This window comes from Salvelinus sp. IW2-2015, linkage group LG20, assembly GCF_002910315.2.
Source record: "Salvelinus sp. IW2-2015 linkage group LG20, ASM291031v2, whole genome shotgun sequence".
Taxonomy (NCBI): domain Eukaryota; kingdom Metazoa; phylum Chordata; class Actinopteri; order Salmoniformes; family Salmonidae; genus Salvelinus; species Salvelinus sp. IW2-2015.
Window position 1 is genome coordinate 17,973,319 of NC_036860.1, and position 21,823 is coordinate 17,995,141.

The window sequence follows — 21,823 nt, forward strand, 5'->3', positions numbered from 1 at the left end:
CATTCCCAGTGGGTCAGGTTTTTACAAACACAAATTAGTATTTGGTAGAATTGCCTTTAAATTGTTTAACTTGGGTCAAACGTTTCGGGAAGCATTCCACAAGTTTCCCACAATAAGTTGGGTAAATTTTGGCCAATTACTCCTGACAGAGCTGGTGTAACTGAGTCAGGTTTGTAGGCCTCCTTGCTCGCACACACTTTTTCAGTTCTGCCCACACATTTTCTTTAGGATTGAGGTCAGGGCTTTGTGATGGCCACTCCAATACCTTGACTTTGTTGTCTTTAAGCCATCTTGCCACAACTTTGGAAGTATGCTTGGGGTCATTGTCCATTTGGAAGACCCATTTGCGACGAAGCTTTAACTTCCTGACTGATGTCTGAGGATGTTGCTTCAATATATCCACATAATTTTCTGCCTCATGATTCCATCTATTTTGTGAAGTGCACTAGTCCCCCCTAAAGCAAAGCACCCCCACAACATGATGCTGCCACCCCTGTGCTTCATTGTTGGGATGATGTTATTCGCTTGCAAGCCTCCCCCTTTCCCCCCCAAACATAGCGATGGTCATTATGGCCAAACAGTTCTATTTTTGTTTCATCAGATCAGAGGACATTTCTCCAAAAAGTACAATCTTTGTGCAGTTGCAAACCGTAGTCTGGCTTTTTTATGGCGGTTTTGGAGCAGTGGCTTCTTCCCCGCTGAGCGGCCTTTCAGGTTATGTCGATATAGGACTCGTTTTACTGTGGATATAGATACTTTTGTACCTGTTTCCTCCAGCATCTTCACACGGTCCTTTGCTGTTGTTCTGGGATTGATTTGCACTTTTTGCACCAAACTAGGTTCATCTCTAAGAGACAGCGTCTCCTTCCTGAGCGGTATGACGGCTGCGTGGTCCCATGGTGTTTATACAGATGAACATGGTACCTTCAGGCGTTTGGAAATTGCTCCCAAGGATGAACCAGACTTGTGGAGGTCTACAATTTTTTCTGAAGTCTTGGCTGATTTCTTTTGACTTTCCTATGATGTCAAGCAAAGAGGCACTGAGTTTGAAGGTAGGCCTTGAAATACATCCACAGGTACACCTCCAATTGACTCAAATGACGTCAATTAGCCTATCAGAAGCTTCTAAAGCCATGACATCATTTTCTGGAATTTTCCAAGCTGTTTAAAGGCACAGTCAATTTAGTGTATGTACATTTCTGACGCACTGGAATTGTGATACAGTGAATTATAAGTGAAATAATCTGTCTGTAAACAATTGTTGGAAAAATTCCTTGTGTCATGCACAACGTAGATGTCCTAACCGACTTGGCAAAACTATAGTTTGTTAACAAGAAATTTGTGGAGTGGTTGAAAAACGAGTTTTAATGACTACAACGTAAGTGTATGTAAACTTCCGACTTCAACTGTAGGTGTTACCCTTGTCCAGGTGGGATAGAGCAGTATGCAGTGCAATGTGGTGCAGTATGCAAACTAGAGTGGGTCCAAGGTATCTGGTAGGGTGGAGTTGTGGGCCCTGACCAGCCTCTCAAAGCACTCCATGATGACAGAAGTGAGTGGTACAGGGCAATAGTCAATTTGGTAGGTTATCTTTTTTTGCCTGTGAATAGGAACAATGGTGGTGATCTTGAACCATGTGGGGATTACAGACTGGGACAGAGAGAAGTTGAATATGTCCGTAAACACTCCAGCCAGTTGGTCTGAGCATGCTCTGAGGACGCAGGTGGGCCTACCATTTTGGCAGGCTGCTTTGTGAGTTTTCACACATTTAAAAGTCTTACTCACGTCGGCCACAGAGACCGAGAGGAGGATCTTGAAGCAAGCATAAAAAGGGTTTAGCTCGTCTGGGAGAGAAGCATCAGTGTTCGCCACACAGCTGTTTTTCCCTTTATAATCCAGGATCGTTTGTAGTCGGCCAAATGTGTCTCGCATTGGAGCAGTTGAATTACGATTCCACTTCGTCCCTGTGCGGTCTTTTTGCGCCTTCAATAGATTTTCGGAGGTTGTAGCTGGACTTTTGTATTCATTCATCCATATTCCAGGATTCCAAGCTGGAGTTAAGCGGTGGTCCATGCTTTTGTGTTGCCATTTACCCAAAATGTTTTGATTGGAATATGTACAAACATTCACTATTGGAACAACATCCTCTATGCATTACCTGATGAGCCCCGTAACTGAGTCTGTGTACTCTATGATGTTAGTGTCGGAGGCAACGTGTAACATTTCCCAGGTCACGGAAACAAAACAGTCCCGTAACATAGATTCTGATTGGCCAGACCAGCATTTAACAGCTCTTACCACTGGCACTTCCTGCTTCAATTTCTGCCTATAGGTGAGGAGAAGCAGGATGGAGGCATGATCTGATTTGCTGAAGGGGGGTGAAATATTGTATCTGTCCCAGAATGGGGAAATGTAAACAGCAGTGACGATAACAGATGAGAATTCTATTGGGAGGTAGAAGGGTCAGCATTTAATCATCAAATATTCCAGATTTGGTTAACAAAATGTCAAAAGGATATATATATACTATATATGTACTGAACAAAATATAAACGCAACATTGTAACCGATTTTACTGAGTTACAATTCATATAAGGAAAAAATTGAAATTAATGAATTTGGCCATTGTCTATGGATTTCACATGACTGCGCAGGGGCGCAACCATGGGTGGTCCTGGGAGGTCATAGGCCCACCACTTGAGAGCCAGGCCCACCCACTGGGGACCCAGGCCCAGCCAATCAGAATAGGTTTTTCCACACAAAAGGGTTTATTACAGACAGAAATACAGCTCAGTTTCATCAGCTGTCCGGGTGGTTGGTCTCAGACAATCCCGCAGATGAAGGAGCCGGATGTGTAGGTCCTGGGCTGGCGTGGCTACACACAGTCGCGGGTGGGAGGCCGGTTGGACATACTGGCAAATGCACACCTGTCAGGTGGATGGATTATTTTGGCAAACGAGAAATGCTCACTAACAGGGATGTAAACAAATTTTTGCAAAAAAATTGAGAGAAATCAGCTTTTTGTGAGTATGGAACATTTCTGGGATCTTTTATTTCAGCTGATGAAATATGGCCAACACTTTACATGTTGCGTTTATATTGTTGTTCAGTATACATGACAAAAGTCACACCAATAGTTGTTGAATAACCCTCCCTCCTTTTTTTCCAGACTCCTTTTTCTTGTCCATCTGATTAATGGAAATCCCAGCAGGCTGGATAGCTGGGTTTAGCACTGATGGGGAAAGCCCCAAGTTTGGGTAAAAATAAGGACGATACAATCCCTCATGTCTCATTGGTAGGATATCCGCGTGGTTTGTTTCTCACGTTTCTTTGCTACCTGCCAACTTTATGGTTTTTATTTTTTAATTATCGTTTTATATTTTTTATTTTTCCCTCGCTCAACTTTTTCATTCAATTTTTCACCCCGGAAGCTTTATCTGGACATGATCTACACGACCTCCACCAGCCGAAACTAAGTAGTAACATTAACATTATGCCTTCTAATTGCAGTCGCTGTAATCACAATATACAGGAGAACGATCGCCTTATTGTGAGGATAGCCGTGCTGCAAGCCCAGCTTCAGACACAATCGTTAGGAAAGGGTAATTTAAGTGTAGCAAAGGATGAAACGGCGTCTGTGCCACCAATAAATACAGATAGTAGTATAAATCCCCTCGCACAGTCCCCACAGCCGGACAATTTTCTCATGGCTTCTGGAAGGAAATGCTGTAGGAATCCTCAACAGGTGTCGCTCATTCAGCCGACATAAACTTTCAACCGGTTCTCCCCATTAACTTCTTTCAGATCAGTGGGACCACCTCAACAACATCCGGTGAAATTGCAGAGCGCCAAATTCAAATTAAATTACTAGAAATATTTAACTTTCATAAAATCATAAGTGCAATACATCAAAATAAAGCTTAACTTGTTGTAAATCCAGCCGCTGTGTCAGATTTCAAAAAGGCTTTACGGCGAAAGCAAACCATGCGATTATCTGAGGACAGCGCCCCGCATACCAACACATGAAAAACATATTTCAACCAGGCAGGTGCGACACAAGTCAGAAATAATTATATAATTCATGCCTTACCTTTGAAGATCTTCTTCTGTTGGCACTCCAAAAGGTCCCAGAAACATGACAAATGGTCCTTTTGTTCAATAAATTCCTTCTTTATATCCCCAAAATGTCCATATATTTGGCGCGTTTGATTCTGATATACACCGGTTCCAACTAGCCCAACATGACTACAAAGTGTCTAATAAGTTACCTATAAACTTGGTCCAAACACTTCAAACAACTTTCCTAATCCAACCTTAGATATCCTAAAATGTAAATAATCAATACAATTTTACACGGAATATACTGTGTTCAATAGCGGATAAAAACAACGTGGAGCGAGCTCCAGTTCACGCGCGCAACACAGAAGAGTCCACTTGGCTTGACACTCACAATGAACAGCCCTACTTCTTCATTTCTCAAAAGAAAAACATCAACCAATTTCTAAAGACTGTTGACATCTAGTGGAAGCCATAGGAACTGCAACCAGGTTCCTTATAAATATAGTTTCCCATAGAAAACGAATTGAAAACACAGTGACCTCAAATATTTTTTTTCCTGGACAGTTTGTCCTCGGGGTTTCACCAGCAAAATAAGTTATGTTATACTCACAGACATATTTTAACAGTTTTAGAAACTTTAGAATGTTTTCTATCTAAATCTATATGCATATCCTAGCTTCTGGGTCTGAGAAACAGGCAGTTTACTTTGGGCACGCTTTTCATCAGGACGTGAAAATACTGCCCCCTATCCCAATGAAGTTGTGTAAGCAACGAGTCGGAGTCGGAGGCCGAGCCTTCTCCGGTCTCTCCTTCCACCCTTTACGGGGTCTGAGACACCGACGCCTCCCACCATTAGCTCTGGCAAATTGAACACCCTAGTCAATGGCGACTCCATTACCCATGGTATTATGATGGTGCTGATTAAGGCTAAATCTGGCGAGTGTAGAGAGTATAGGGTTATTGTTATCCACGTCGGCACCAACGATGTTAGGATGGAACAGTCAGAGGTCACCAAGCACAACATAGCTTCAGCGTGTAAATCAGCTAGAAAGATGTGTCGGCATCGAAAAATTGTCTCTGGCCCCCTCCTAGTTAGGGGGAGTGATGAACTCTACAGCAGAGTCTCACAACTCAATTGCTGGTTGAAAATCCCTTTTCTGCCCCTCCCAAAAGATAGAATTTGTAGATAATTGGCCCTCTTTCTGGGACTCACCCATGTCATGACGTGGCCCTCTTTGGGTATAGCGTGCCTTCCCCCCCTCTCTCTCTCCTACACCCAGGCTGCTGTTATCTCAGGTCGTAAATTCCTGGAGGAGATTCTTCCTCATGGCCAGACAGTATAGAGAGAGAGTGAGTTTTCATAGAGAGAACAAAGGAACCTCTTCTCCAGCATAGAACTTGAGGACTGAACAATGTACATGTTTTGGAGAAGGTGTACACAGTCGGGAAAGAATCCAGCTACGACTGGTCCATTTCGTTTAATGTTTGTGAAACTCATGAGAGACAATACAGCCTCATTACCATAACCCTGTTTATACAAGAGTCTCAGTTATGAGGCTTGCATCTAATTGTTGTATAAAATGAATGATGAAACTATTTGTGAAATTATGTAATGTGAATATAAACTGTTTAATGAAGGAAACTCCAATTCCCTTTGGAGTTTAACTAAATTATTGGCCCGCCCCATGAGCACAGCCATTGATCTGGCGTCATGGGACAGCCCCTTTCTGCTCTTCTGAATATAACCCCCACCTTTGGAATTTAATTTGAGACCATGCTTCTCTCAATCATGAGAGGGCTAAGTTTTGAGTAGAGACCAGCTTACCTCGATAACAGAGAGGGCTAAGGTTTGAGTAGATTGCTGAATTCTTAACCATACCACGTGGTTAAACTCTGAGACTATCAATTCCCGACAGAATAAGAACAAATCTTTGATACTAATTACTAGTCTGCAGCTAGGAATTATGTACCCGTGAACGTGAAGACCGACAACCGCCGAAACATCTATTCTATAACAACATTGCTGAATGTTACTCTGAACTATCCCTTCTAACCACGGCAGGGCGAGAGGGCGGACAAACTCTCCAACAGAAACAAACTTTACATTTTTTTAMATTTTTTAAATTTTAGTCATTTAGCAGACGCTCTTATCCAGAGCAACTTACAGTAGAGTGCATACATTTTATTACATTTTTACATACTGAGACAAGGATATCCCTACCGGCCAAACCCTCCCTACCGGCCGAACCCTCCCTAACCCGGACGACGCTATGCCAATTGTGCGTCGCCCCACGGATCTACAACAGAGATCATGACGACACACTGAGCGTAAATATATATATTGATTGCAATTATTCCCGAATGAGTGAGCGTTCATGTGCAAAGGATTAACAATTCAATTGTTATAATTATCAACTTTGAATTGTCTTTTATCTTTCGCGCCCTTCTCAGTCCCTTTGTCCAACAAGCCGCCATGCCGGTTTAGCCCACTAGGGCACATTCCCCTATCATTTCCTTGTAACCATATCTACTTGTTTGTTTGTGCATTTCTGTGATTATTTAGTTAGTTAATAAATAAATGATTGAGACAATTGATGTATGGATGACTCATAGTGAAGACTGGGTTCTTGCAGATAACCAACAATTTACGACGTTTGGAATGAGACTAACGTGAGGTAAAGAATTATTCATCAATAAGAATTGATTAATTAATTGATATTAAAATATCTGAAAATTATATTAGGAAAATTATAACTTTGTAATCTGAATATTTTCCTTGGTGCCCCGACTTCCTAGTTAATTACAGTTACATGATTAAGTTAGTTTAATCACGTAATAATAATTACAGAGAATTTATTTGATAAAAATAAGTCTTCAGTTAAATGATGCCAAAGACACGACACCCACAAACAGGACCAAGCCTGGCCTGCTGAGGAGTGATGGACTCCGTCGTAGCTGGAGGGGTGCTCTCATCTTATCCATGAACATAGACAGGGCTCTAACTCCTCTAGCTCCATAATGAGATAGGGTGCAGGCCAGGCAGCAGGCTGTTAGCCAGCCTGCCAGCTTAGAGGAGTCTGCCACTAGCATAGTCAGTGTAGTCAGCTCAGCTATCCCCACTGAGACCGTGTCTGTGCCTCGATCTAGGTTGGGCAAAACTAAACATGGCGGTGTTCGCCTTAGCAATCTCAATGGAATAAAGACCTGCTCCATTCCTGTCATTATTGAAAGAGATTGTGATATCTCACATCTCAAAATAGGGCAACTTAATGTTAGATCCCTCACTTCCAAGGCAGTTATAGTAATTGAACTAATCACTGATCATAATCTTGATGTGATTGGCCTGACTGAAACATGGCTTAAGCCTGATGAATTGACTGTGTGAGCCCTCTCCTCCTGGTTACACTAGTGACCATATCCACCGTGCATCCCGCATAGGCATAGGCGTTGCTAGCATTTACGATAGCCAATTTCAATTTACAAAAAAAAAAAGACTGCGTTTTCGTCTTTTGAGCTTCCAGTCTGGAAATCTATGCAGCCTACTCAATCAGTTTTTTTATAGGTACTGTTTACAGGCCTCCTGGGCCGTATACAGTGTTCCTCACTAAGTTCCCTGAATTCCTATCGAGCCTTGGCAGATAATTGATTTTTTTTTGGTGACTTTAATATTCACATGGAAAAGTCCACAGACCGACTCCAAAAGGCTTTCGGAGCCATCATTGACTCAGTGGGTTATGTGCAACATGTCTCCGGACCTACTCACTGTCACAGTCATTCTCTGGACCTAGTTTTGTCCCGTGGAATAAATATTGTGGATCTTAATGTTTTTCCTCATAATCCTGGACTATCGGACCACCATGTTATTACGTTTGCAATCGCAACAAATAATCTGCTCAGACCCCAACCAAGGATCATCAAAAGCCATGCTATAAATTCTCGGACAACCCAAAGATTCCTAGATGCCCTTCCAGACACCCTCCACCTACCCAAGGACGTCAGAGGACAACAATCAGTTAACCACCTTGCGTAATACCCTAGATGCAGTCGCACCCCTGAAAACAAAAAACATTTGTCATAAGAAACTAGCTCCCTGGTATACAGGAAATACCCGAGCGCTACAACTGGAAGTCTTCTGACTAGCTTGGAAAGACAGTACCGTGCATTATGGAAGAGCCCTCACTGCTGCTCGATCATCCTATTTTTCCAACTTAATGGAGCAGAATATGCAGTATATGAATTTTTTCCAACTTAATGGAGCAGAATAAGCAGTATATGAATTTTTTATACTGTCGCAAAGCTAACTAAAGATCATTAGAAAGCAAATTACGGACTCCTCTTTAAATCTGCATATTTCTTCAAAGCTCAGTTGTCCTGAGTCTGCACAACACTGCCAGTACCTAGGAGCAAGGGAGAGACTCATGTTTTTTAATACTATATCTCTTGACACATTGATGGAAACAGTCTTGGCCTCTAAACCTTCAAGCTGCATACTGGACCCTATTCCAACTAAACTTGTGAAAGAGCTGCATCCGGTGCTTGGCCCTCCTATGTGGAACATAATACACTGCTCCCTATCCACTGGATGTTTACCAAACTCACTAAAAGTGGCAGTAATAAAGCCTCTCTTGAAAAAGCCAAACCTTGACCCAGAAAATATTTTTTAAACTATTGGCCTATATTGAATCTCCCATTCCTCTCAAAAATTGTAGAAAAAGCTGTTGCGCTGTAACTCACTGCCTTCCTGAAGACAAACATTGTATACGAAATGCTTCATTCTGGTTTTAGACCCCATCATAGCACTGAGACTGCACTCGTGAAGGTGGTAAATTACCTTTTAATGGCGTCAGACCAAGGCTCTGCATCTGTCCTCGTGCTCTTAAACTTTAGTGCTGCTTTGATACCATCGATCACCGCATTCTTTTGGAGAGATTGGAAACCCAAATTGGTCTACACTAACAAGTTCTGGCCTGGTTTCGATCTTATCTATCGGAAAGATATCAGTTTGTCTCTGTGGATGGTTTGTCGTCTGACAAATCAACTGTAAATTGCGTTGTTCCTCAATGTTCCGTTTTAGGACCACTATTGTTTTCACTATATATTTGACCTCCTGGTGATGTCATTCGGAAACATAATGTTAACTTTCACTGCTATGCGGATGATACACAGCTGTACATTTCAATGAAACATGGTGAAGCCCCAAAATTGCCCTCCCTGGAAGCCTGTGTTTCAGGCGTAAGGAAGTGAATGGTGGCAAAGGTTTTACTTTTAAACTCGGACAAAACAGAGATGCTAGTTCTAGGTCCCAAGAAACAAAGAGATCTTCTGTTGGATCTGACAATTAATCATCTCAAGTAAAACTGTGAAGGACCTAGGCGTTACTCTGGACCTTGATCTCTCTTTTGACAAACAAATCAAGAATATTTCAAGGACAGCTTTTTTCCATCTTCGTAACATTGCAAAAATCAGAAACGTTCTGTGCTTTTGTCACAGAAACTTTTTCATGCTTTTGTCACTTGTAGATTGGACTACTGCAATGCTCTACTTTCCGGCTACCAGGATAAAGCACTAAATAAACTTAGTGCTCGTTAGAGCTAAAGTTTGTGCTAAACATGGCTGCTAGAATCTTGACGAGAACCAAAAAATTTGATCATATTACTCCACTGCTAGCCTCTCTACACTGGCTTTCTATTAAGGCTAGGGCTGATTTCAAGGTTTTACTGCTAACCTACAAAGCATTACATGGGCTTTCTCCTATCTATCTTTGTGATTTGGTCCTGCCGTACATACCTACAGGTACACTACGGTCACAAGACACAGGCCTCCTAACTGTCCATAGAATTTCTAAGCAAACAGCTGAAGGCAAGGCTTTCTCCTATAGAGCTCCAATTTAATGCAATGGTCTGCCTATCCATGTGAGAGATGCAGAATCGGTCTCAACCTTTAAGTCCTTATTGAAGACTCTTCTCTTCAGTAGGTCCTATGATTGAGTGTAGTCTGGCCCAGGGGTGTGAAGGTGAACTGCACTGGAGAGGATAAACCGCCCTTGCTGTCTCTGATTGGCCGGTTCCCCTCTCTCCACTGGGATTCTCTGCCTCTAACCCTATTACGGGGGCTGAGTCACTAGCTTACTGGTGCTCTTCCATGCCATCCCTAGGAGGGGTGCGTCACTTGAGTGGGTTGAGTCACTGACGTGATCTTCCTGTCCCGGTTGGCGCCCCCCTCGGGTCCGTGCCGTGGGTGAGGTCTTCGGGTCATGCCGTGGGTGGTTGAAGATATCCCTCTAGTGGTGTGGGGGCTGTGCCTTGGCAAAGTGGGTGGGGTTATATCCTGCCTGTTTGGCCCTGTCCGGAGGTCATGTCGGACAGGGCCACAGTGTCTCCCGACCCCTCCTGTCCCAGCCGCCAGTATTTATGCTGCAATAGTTTATGTGTTGGGGTCAGTCTGTTATATCTGGAGTATTTCTCATGTCTTATCCGGTGTCCTGTGTGAGTTTAAGTATTTAAGTCCCTCTAATTCTCTCTCTTTTTCTCTCTCTCTCTCGCTTCTCTCTCTCTCTCTCTTTCACTCTCTCTCTTTCTCTTTCTCTCTTTCTCTCTTCCTCTCTTTCCCTCTTTCTCTCAGAGGACCTGAGCCCTAGGACCATGCCTCAAGACTACCTGGCCTGATTATTCCATGCTGTCCCCAGTCCACCGGGTCATGCTGCTGCTCCAGATTCAACTGTTCTGCCTGCGGCTATGGAACCCTGATCTGTTCACTGGATGTGCTACCTTGTCCCGGACCTGCTGTTTTGGACTCTACCACACCTGCTGTCTCTAACTCTGAATGATCGGCTATGAAAATCCAACTGATATTTACTCCTGAAGTGCTGACCTGTTGCACCCTCTACAATCACTGTGATTATTATCTGACCCTGCTGGTCATCTATGAACATTTGAACATCTTGGCCATGTTCTGTTATAATCTCCACCCGGCACAGCCAGAAGAGGACTGGTCACCCCTCAGAGCCTGGTTCCTCTCTAGGTTTCTTCCTAGGTTCTGGGAGTTTTTCCTAGCCACCGTGCTTCTACATCTGCATTGCTTGCTGTTTTAGGGTTTTAGGCTGGGTTTCTGTACAGCACTTTGACATCGGCTGATGTAAAAAGGGCTTTATAAATACGTTTGATTGATTGATTGATCCACCTTATCGTCCAGATACTGAACATTGACTAGTAAAATACTAGGAATTCCATTTTCTCAGCCTCACTAAAACACCACCTCTCCTACCACGTTAACGCCGGCGCCTCTTCCTGGTTAAGGCGCCAGGTATGAGTAGGACTGTTTCAGAGAATCCAAACAAAGGGTTCAGCTCTGGAAAGCGGAATAAAAAAATAAAACAAATAATACCAGAAATGTTCTGAGCAAATTAAGTAAAAAAACAAACACTAAAAACAATAGAAAACCGCAAAGTTGAGAAGGATCTAGCAACAAGCGACCGTCTGTCGGCATCATCTTACCAGGATTCTGTGTGTGGTGTGTAGTGTTTGTGAGCGTTTGCGCGTGCGTGTGCATGTGTGTGTGTGTGTGTGTGTGTGTGTGAGCCAAAGACATCACCCAAACACCCAGAACAAGTCAATTAGAAAAGGATTAGAGGACTGAGATCAGACTCTCTGACAGACCGACTAGACAAGCAGAAACTGTCTGTCCGAACCACAGACTTTGAGCCCCCAGATAAAATGATTCAGAGCCAGAACACTTGATCTTAGATTAGCACCTTTCAGGGTACAGTAGGGATTAGCAGTAACTCAGAAGCTGAGGCAGGAACCTGTGTTTGTCATTGAATTCAAAGAGCAGACACACTTACACATGCACGTGTACACACATACACCTTTTCTTGCTCATGCCAATCATACATACACAACATGAGCAAAATATGTGGACACCTGCTCGTCGAACAATGAACAATTTGACAATGAACCAGACAGACCAAAGCATTGAAAAGGCATGTCAGTAGTTTATTGTTCAATCGGAACACATTCTCCATATCACTTATAACATTTTCAAGCATTACAAACAAACAAACTAAACTATTCAATACTTTTGAACGTCAACATACATCATTCCAAGAGTACAGGTATTTTGAATTGGTCAGAAACCACTTGATAATGCAGTCAATTTAACTTTTTGGGGGAGGTTCTTCTTTCTGATAGATGTCAATATATAAACTTTTAAATAACTAGCTATATAAATAACATCAACAGTGTGTCTTTATATGTCAATATACACATACTGTAAGGACCGATGCTGGGAGACGAGAAGCAGGTACAGGGAGTGAACATTTAATGGATAATAGACAAGAAACAAACAAGGACAGTGTCTGGACAGGGGAAAACATAACGACATCAATGTTGACACGGGGAATAGACTGAGGAGCAGACAGATATAGAGGGGCAATCAACAAAGTAAAGGAGTCCAGGTGAGTCCAGTGAGCGCTRATGCGCGTAATGATGGTGACAGGTGTGCGTAATGAAGGACAGCCTGGTGCCCTCGAGCGCCAGAGAGGGGAAGCGGGAGCAGGCATGACACATACAGTACATAAATACATGTGTACAAATGTCAGAGTATAGAAATATAACATTGGTGCGTTATGAAACAATGGAACATTTCTAATATATTCCCACTTTAATCTTGTCTTATTCACAAGAAACTCACAAATCTCTTGCTTGAATTAGCTAGCTATAAGCCATGTGAATTAACAAAATGAGAAGTCAAAATATTGAATGTAGTAATAATTCACAGTGGGTATAATTCAATGCATCCGAGACCCTGCAATACAAGCCATGGACACAAGTCGCATGTTCGCAAAGATGAACCTGAGACAGTTTAATTGGCCTAGCTGGTGGAGAAGGAGTATAAAGTTACTGAAGTGTCCATGGTGGCTGGGTAGAAAGCTGTGCTACAGTTGTACAGTCTGTATGGTACTGTACTGTAGTTCTGTTACAGCAAGATTACAGCACGAGAGAACATGCAGATCAATGCTAAATGGATAATTGGTCAGAACACTGTAATGACAATGGTTCAATAAGTATCAATCAATAAGTCAATTTTTCAAATCAATTGATTAATCTATTTATTAATTAATTAATTATTTATCTTAAACATTGCTGTATTTAGCTTCTAGAAACTGCGTCTTCAGAATCCCCCTGTCACTTGCCTCATGACCTAATGTCAGAGCAGTTTTGCAGGGAGCCGACAAGCTCTTCGCCCCATCACTGCATCATCATCATTATTATCCTCCATCTCCTCCTCGTGGAACTCATATGTGACTGGGGATCTGGGAGTCGGGACAGGGACAGTTCAGCCTCTTAACTCGGTAACACACAGAATAGCATGGTCCGTTGCGATCATCATCAGCCTGTGCCCTTCTATTACCCTATGGTGGGTGATTCACCTGGAGCTAGGGGACCTCCGTTCCCCTCACCCCTCAGATAATTTGCCCGGCCCGTGGTGGGTGGCATAGAATCCCCACCTGACTGGTGACAGTGGTGGTGGAAATAGGAGTTGCAGAGGGCAATGCAGAGGGAAAGGCAAGGCCATGGCATCTCTCTCTTCTCCTCTCCTAGGTTTTAACTGGAGAGTATTTATGAGTGCTATCTATTATTAGCTATGACAAACCATTCACACATTCCGTTCTAAGAACATGGTCACGTGCCAGTCTAGTACCAACTAGGTCATGGATTTATTGACGTCTATGTTTAGACTCCAGTGCAGCGACCCAACGACCTGAGCACTGAGCAGAGGCTCCTCACATTTTGTATTGTAAATTTAGGCTGAGGACTCTAAATTGATCTGACATTGGACGGTGAGGGAGGTTGAACCTATGGACTGTAGGACTTGTGAACTTTAGAACTCGAGCTACAGAACTCGATAATTCAAGAACTCTAGAACTCATGAATCACTATGATGTATCGTAAGGGCCCGGGGCGTGTTGGTTTTCAGGCTGAATGTTTAGGGCATGGCTGTTGGTTGGTGCTGTACTTTAGTTTGTCAGTTGGTTGTTTGGTTTTTGGTTTTGAGAACTCATTGTGTTTATGCATGTCGTGGTGCGGCTCGCTCAGAAAGCCTTCCTTCCTCTAGTTGGGCTGTGACAGTCCCATCGCCATGGTGAAGGAGGCCATGAGGATTGCAGTGCTGGCCACTACCACAACGCCTCCCGACCGGTACACCACGCGGCCATTCAGGGGCTGCACCGGCCGGAATGTACCCACCATAGGCTTGCCATCCTTAAACTGGAGGTCTGAGAACACCCGCAGCTCGAAGATGGAAAGAACACACAGGCACAAAGGTCACAGAGACGCAGTTGATATTAAAAGTAACAATAAGTATCATATAAAATGAACACAGTGTATCTACTGGTGCGTTTTGTTCAACTACTCAAAGCCAGACTAACAGACTCTCTTCACAGAAGTATTTTTAGACAGACAGAATGCCTCGGCTCTCTACCACATAACTTCTCTGCTTCCAGAGTGTTTCATAAGGTACAAACAGTGGTGGGAAAAGTATTCAGTTGTCATACTTGAGTAAAAGTAAAGATACCTTAATAGAAAATGACTCAAGGAAAAGTGAGTCATCCAATAAAATATTACTTGAGTAAAAGTCTAAAAGTATCTGGTTTAAAATGTAATTAAGTACGATGGTAGAAAAGGTACTGAATTGTATTATTTGAGATAAAGTCAAAAGTGTAAGTAAATGTTATCAATCAAATTCCTTATATTAAGCAAACCAGACAGCACGATTTTCTTGTATTTAATTTTTTTTACAGATAGCTAGAGGCACACTCAAACATAAATTACAAACACAGTATTTGTGTTTAGTGAGTCATTTTTGTTGGGATGTTTAGTGAGTCATCTCTTCAGAGGCTGTAGGGATGAAAATGTGTTGATAAGTGTGTGAATTTACCTGCTGTCCTGTCTGAGCATTCAAAATGGAACGAGTACTTTTGGGTGTCAGGGAAAATGTATGGGAGTAAAAAATACAAATTTTCTTATGGAATGTAGTGGAGTAAAAGTAGTCAAAATATAAATACTTAAGTAAAGTACAGATACCCCCCAAAAAATACTTAAGTAGTACTTCAAAGTATTTTTACTTTACCTATTTTTACACCACTGGCCAGCAAGATGTTGGGTTAACGAGCTGCTCTACCTGGTCTCTGCTGAGAGGGATGGGCTTCTCGAACACAGTCCAGATCACAGACTCAGTACAGCCGGGGGTGGTGAGGGAGCCCTTGTAGCGGTAGTAGTTGGTTAGGTTCTGCTGGGGAGGAATCAGCTGTTCCAGAGAAACTGAGACCAGAGTTGTATTGGCACCTGCAACAACACAGCGTACATTGAGAAACATTGAGCAATGAAACAAACAGACAAATTGTATTTGCTACACTGAAGTTATGTTAATCTTAGCAAAACATTGGTGTCGGTACCTGCAGACAAACAGAATGCGGGAGAAACAGAACAAATTGAGACAAATTATTTCTGCAATGCACATGTTATATACTGTACAAAGTTACATTCATCGTAGCATGTATTCATGGAAACGTTGGCATCTTGGGGCTGATAGGACAAGACACAGAGGAAAGCATTGAAGAAATTAGGGAAGACATCTAATCACCTCAGCCTTTCTTGTTGATCATTGCGCATCAACAAAATAAAACTACTGTATGTAATGATGAACAGTATCTGCTACACAGGAACTAAAATACACAGAATGAATTATGTATTACATGTACAAAGATACATAAATCTTAGCAGATACTCATTTCAGTGTCTCAGCTGTGAGTGTAGCTTTGTATGCAATTTTGTAAATCAAATTTATGAGACATGTTATATTGTTAGCAAGATGGATCTGAATAACACATACGGTTGCTAGAGGAAATATTAGTTATGACATTTATTCACCAGTCGTCATGATGGTCTGGAGGGCTCTTACAACAGGATCATATTTTCTGTTGGCACTGAGGGATTCCTGAAAACGATACGAAATAAGAATCATGACACGTACATACAGTGCCTTCGGAAAGTATTCAGACCCCTTGACTTTTTCCACATTTTGTTACTTTACAGCCTTATTAAAAAATTGATTCAATTGTTGTCATTTTTTTACTCATCAATCTTCACACAATACCCCATAATGAAATATATATATATTTTTGAAAATGTTGCTAATTTATAAAAAATATCACATTTACACAAGTATTCAGACCCTTTACTCAGTACTATGTTGAAGCACCTTAGGCAACGATTACAGCATCGAGGATTCTTAGATATGATGCTACAAGCTTTGCACACCTGTATTTGGGGAGTTTCTCCTATTCTTCTCTGCAGATCCTCTCAAGCTCTTTCATGTTGCATGGGGAGTGTTGCTGCACAGTTATTTTCAGGTCTCTCCAGAGATGTTCGATCAGGTTCAAGTCCGGGCTCTGGCTGGGCCACTCCAAGGAAATTCAGAGTCTTGTCCCGAAGCCACTCCTGTGTTGGCTTGGCTGTGTGCTTAGGGTAGTTGTTCAATCTTGGTTTCATCAGACCAAATAATCTTGTTTCTCATGGTCTGAGAGTCTTTAGGTGCCTTTAGGCAAACTCCAAGTGGGCTGACACGTGCCTTTTCCTGAGGAGTGGCTTACGTCTGGTCACTCTACCATTAAGGCCTGATTAGTAGAGTGCTGCAGAGATGGTTGTACTTCTGGAAGGTTCTCCTATCTCCACAGAGGAACTCTAGAGCTCTGTCAGAGTGACCAGCAGGTTCTTGGTCACCTACCTGACCAAGGCTCTTATCCCCCGAATACTCAGTTTGGCCATGCGGCCAGCTCTAGGAAGAGTCGTGGTGGCTCTAAACATCTTGAATTTAAGAATGATGGCCACTGTTTTCTTGGGGACCTTCAATGCTGCAGAAATGTTTTGGTACCCTTCCCCAGATCTGTGCCTCAACACAACCCTGTCTCGGAGCACTACGGACAATTGCTTCGACCTCATGGCTTGGTTTTTGCTCTGACATGCACTGTCAACTGTAGGAACGGACCTTATATAGACAGGTGTGTGCCTTTCGAAATAATGTCCACTCAATTGAATTTACCGCAGGTGGACTCCAATCAAGTTGTAGAAACATCTCAAGAATGATCAATGGAAACAGGATAAACCTGAGCTCAATTTCGAGTCTCATAGCAAAGGGTCTGAATACTTATGTAAATAAGATATTTCTGTTTTTAGTTTGACTAAATTTGCAAACATTTCTAAAAACCAGTTTTTTCTTTGTCATTATGGGGTATTGTGTGTAGATTGGGGGGGRAAAATAAATGAAATAGATTTTAAAATAAAGCTGTAATGTAACAAAATGTGGAAAAAGTCAAGGGGTCTGAATACTTTCCGAAGACATATCTACATACAACTCAACATATAAATATACGTATACCTACATAATATTCTAAATCACATACAAGACAAAGACAGTAGATTTCCATTAGGGTTATTGCAGGGTCCTATAATGCATGCATAATATAATGTAATATCATTATCCTCCACATTTTAAGTCTTGCTATGGATATATCTATTCAAAGTCAAAGATTGACTGGGTATGGCAAAGAGTTTAGCAAATATGAATAAAAACATATTGAAATGTTAACCTCATAGAAAAATCCAAGGACTGCAACTCCTATAGGGTCTTTCAGGGCATCTTCCAATTTTGAGTATTCCTCATTCATGTGAACAATATGCAGCTGTAGAAAAGAGTGTCAATAGAAATGTGTTACAGATAATGTCACAAGCCATTCCCAATAGTAGCATTTAAACACCATCTGGGCTCAGGTTATGGATTTGTTATCAATTTGATTGTGTTTAATTGACCTTGAGAAAATGTCAATCAAAAGTTGTTTACAAAATAAATGCCTGTAAAGGTAAAGGTCATTACGACCTGTGCGTATATTGTTCTGCTGTTACAACCACTGTGTTTGTGTGTGTGTGTGTGCTTGCATGCGTGTGGCCATCCTACAGTGCATTCAGAAAGTTTTCAGACTCCTTGAATTTTTCCACATTTTGTTACAATACAGCCTTATTCTAAAATTGATCCCCCAAAATGTTTTCCTCATCAATCTACACACAATACCTAATTATTACAAAGCGAAAACAGACATTTTTGCAAATGTATTAAAAATAAAAAACAGAAATACCTTATTTACATATGAGACTCGAAATTGAGCGCAGGTGCATCCTGTTTCCATTGATCATCCTTGAGATGTTTCTACAACTTGATTGGAGTCCAACTGTGGTAAATTCAATTAATTGGACATGATTTGGAAAGGCACACACCTGTCTATATAAGGTTGAACAGTTGACAGTGTATGTCAGTGCAAAAACCAAGCCCTGAGGTCGAAGGAATTGTCCGTAGAGCTCTGAGACAGGACTGTGTTGAGGCACAAGACTCTTCCTAGAGCTGGCCGCCCAGCCAAACTGAGCAATTGGGGGAGAAGGTCCTTGTTCGGGGAGGTGACCAAGAACCCGATGGTCACTCTGACAGAGCTCCAGAGTTCCTCTGTGGAGATGGGAGTACCTTCCAGAAGGACAATCATCTCTGCAGCATTCCACCAATCAGGCCTTCATGGTAGAGTGGCCAGACAGAAGCCACTCCTCAGTAAAAGGCACATGGCAGCCCACTTGGAGTTTTCCTAAAGGCACCTAAAGACTGTCAGACCATGTGAAACAAGATTCTCTGGTCTGATGAAGCCAAGACTGAACTCTTTGGCCTGAATGCCAAGTGTCTCGTCTGGAGGAAACCTGGCACCATCCCTACGCTGAAGCATGGTGGTGGCAGCATCATGCTGTAGGGATGTTTTTCAGTGGCAGGGACTGGATGACTAGTCAGGATCGAGGGAAAGATGAACGAAGTACACAGAGACCCTTGATGAAAACCTGCTCTAGATTGCTCAGGATCTCAGACTGGGGCGAAGGTTCACCTGCCAACAAGACAACAACCCTAAGCACATAGCCAAGCCAACACAGGAGTGGTTTCGGGACAAGTCTATGAATGACCTTGAGTGGCCCAGCCAGAGCCCGGACTTGAACCTGATTGAACATTTCTGGAGGGACCTGAAAACAGCTGTACAGCGATGCTTCCCATCTAAGCTGACAGAGCTAGAGACGGTCTGCAGAGAAGAATGGGAGAAACTCCCCAAATACAGATGTGCCAAGCTTGTAGCGTCATACCCAAGAAGACTCGAGTCTGAAATCGCTGCCAAAGGAGCTTCAACAAATTACTGAGTAAAGGGTCTGAATACTTATGTAAATTCAATATTTCAGTTTTTTTCTGAAAACCTGTTTTTGTTTTGTCATTATGGGGTATTGTGTGTAGATTGATGAGGGAAAAAAACAATGAGACATTTTAGAATAAGGCTGTAAAGTTTTAAAAAAGAAAGTCAAGGGGTCTGAATACTTTCTGAATGCACTGTACATGACATTACCTCCATGGGGTACTGCTCTCCGTCGATAGTGTGTTCCGACCCTGGTCCTCCGTTCTTTCCCCAGTGCAGGTGGAACTGCACTACCTTATAGGGCGTCTCCAGGTCTCCACCAATCACATACGGTTGGTGAGGCACGTTCACCTGAACTTGAGGGGGAAGACACAGTGGAAATCAGACAACAAAGGACTAAAAAACGTTATATATATTTATAGAAAACTGCATGCTTTTGGAGGGAGGTGGGGGAGGTCAATGACAGCATGTTTTATCTTTGAATTAAAACATTTCCAGTTAAAAGGCATATTTCTAAATGTGCACATTTTTTACACTATTTAAAAAATATATATATATTTCACCTTTATTTAACCAGGTAGGCTAGTTGAGAACAAGTTCTCATTTACAACTGCGACCTGGCCAAGATAAAGCAAAGCAGTTCGACACAAACAACAACACAGAGTTACACATGGAATAAACAAACATACAGTCAATAATACAGTAGAAAAAGTCATATATAGTGTGTGCAAATTAGGTAAGATAAGGGAGGTAAGGCAATAAATAGGCCATGGTGGCGAAGTAATTACAATATAGCAATTAAACACTGGAGTGATTGATGTGTAGAAGATGAATGTGCAAGTAGAGATACTGGGGTGCAAAGGAGCAAGATAAATAAATAAATAAATACAGTAAGGGGATGAGGTAGTTGGATGGGCTATTTACAGATAGGCTATGTACAGGTGCAGTGATCTGTGAGCTGCTCTGGCAGCTGGTGCTTAAAGCTAGTGAGGGAGATATGAGTCTCCAATTTTTGCAGTTCGTTCCAGTCATTGGCAGCAGAGAACTGGCCAATTCTTCCTTTGGGGGTAACCAGTGAGATATACCTGCTGGAGCGCGTGCTACGGGTGGGTGCTGCTATGGTGACCAGTGAGCTGACATTAGGCAGGGCTTTACTTAGCAAAGACTTGTAGATGACCTGGAGCCAGTGGGTTTGGCGACGAGTATGAAGCGAGGGCCAGCCAACGAGAGCGTACAGGTCGCAGTGATGGGTAGTATATGGGGCTTTAGTGACAAAACGGACGGCACTGTGATAGATTGCATCCAATTTGTTGAGTAGCATCATCGCCGAAGTCGAGGATCGGTAGGATGTTCAGTTTTACGAGGGTATGTTTGGCAGCATTAGTGAAGGATGCTTTGTTGCGAAATAGGAAGCCAATTCTAGATTTAATTTTGGATTGGAGATGCTTAATGTGAGTCTGGAAGGAGAGTTTACAGACACCTAGGTATTTGTAGTTGTCCACATATTCTAAGTCAGAACCGTCCAGAGTAGTGATGCTGGACGGGCGGGCAGGTGTGGGCAGCGATCGGTTGAAATCAAATCAAATCAAATTTTATTAGTCACATACACATGGTTAGCAGATGTTAATGCGAGTGTAGCGAAATGCTTGTGCTTCTAGTTCCGACAATGCAGTAATAACAACAAGTAATCTAACCTAACAATTCCACAACTACTACCTTATACACACAAGTGTAAAGGGATAAAGAATATGTACATAAAGATATATGAATGAGTGATGGTACAGAACGGCATAGGCAAGATGCAGTAGATGGTATAGAGTACGGTATATACATATGAGATGAGTACTGTAGGGTATGTAAACAAAAGTGGCATAGTTTAAAGTGGCTAGTGGTACATGTATTACATAAAGATGGCAAGATGCAGTAGATGATATAGAGTACAGTATATACATATACAATGGAATGGGTAATGTAGGGTATGTAAACATTATATTAAGTGGCATTGTTTAAAGTGGCTAGTGGTACATTTTTACATAATTTCCATCAATTCCCATTTTTAAAGTGGCTGGAGTGAGTCAGTATGTTGGCAGCGGCCGCTAAATGTTAGTGGTGCTGTTTAACAGTCTGATGGCCTTGAGATAGAAGCTGTTTTTCAGCATTTAGTTTTACTTGCATTTAAGAGCAGTTGGAGGCCACGAAGGAGAAGCTCGTCTGGAGGCATTGAAGCTCGTCTGGAGGTTAGTTAACACAGTGTCCAAAGAAGGGCCAGAAGTATACAGAATGGTGTCGTCTGCGTGGAGGTGAATCAAAGAATCACCAGCAGCAAGAGCGACATCATTGATGTATACAGAGAAGAGAGTCCGCCGAGAATTGAACCCTGTGGCACCCCCATAGAGACCCAGAGGTCCGGACAACAGGCCCTCTGATTTGACACACTGAACTCTATCTGAGAAGTAGTTGGTGAACCAGGCAAAGCAGTCATTTGAGAAACCAAGGCTG

General features: G+C 42.3%; 1 protein-coding gene across 4 annotated transcripts in view; it reads right to left on the bottom strand.

The window, feature by feature from the left end:
* Positions 1–12,042: 12,042 nt before the first annotated feature.
* The window catches only part of ca4a (carbonic anhydrase IV a), a 35,329-nt gene continuing 25,548 nt past the window's right edge, over positions 12,043–21,823 (bottom strand). For 2 of the 4 annotated variants that reach the window (XM_024013001.2, XM_070449234.1), the window contains 5 exons: positions 19,535–19,680; positions 17,705–17,797; positions 15,987–16,053; positions 15,238–15,401; positions 12,043–14,348 (listed from right to left, as the gene is read on the bottom strand). In XM_024013001.2, coding sequence (XP_023868769.1) covers positions 14,169–14,348; positions 15,238–15,401; positions 15,987–16,053; positions 17,705–17,797; positions 19,535–19,680 — 650 coding nt within the window. In that variant the 3' untranslated portion in view covers positions 12,043–14,168. Of the gene's footprint in view, positions 14,349–15,186; positions 15,402–15,986; positions 16,054–17,704; positions 17,798–19,534; positions 19,681–21,823 lie in introns of all 4 variants that reach the window. The other 2 variants (XM_070449236.1, XM_070449235.1) reach the window with 2 other exon arrangements.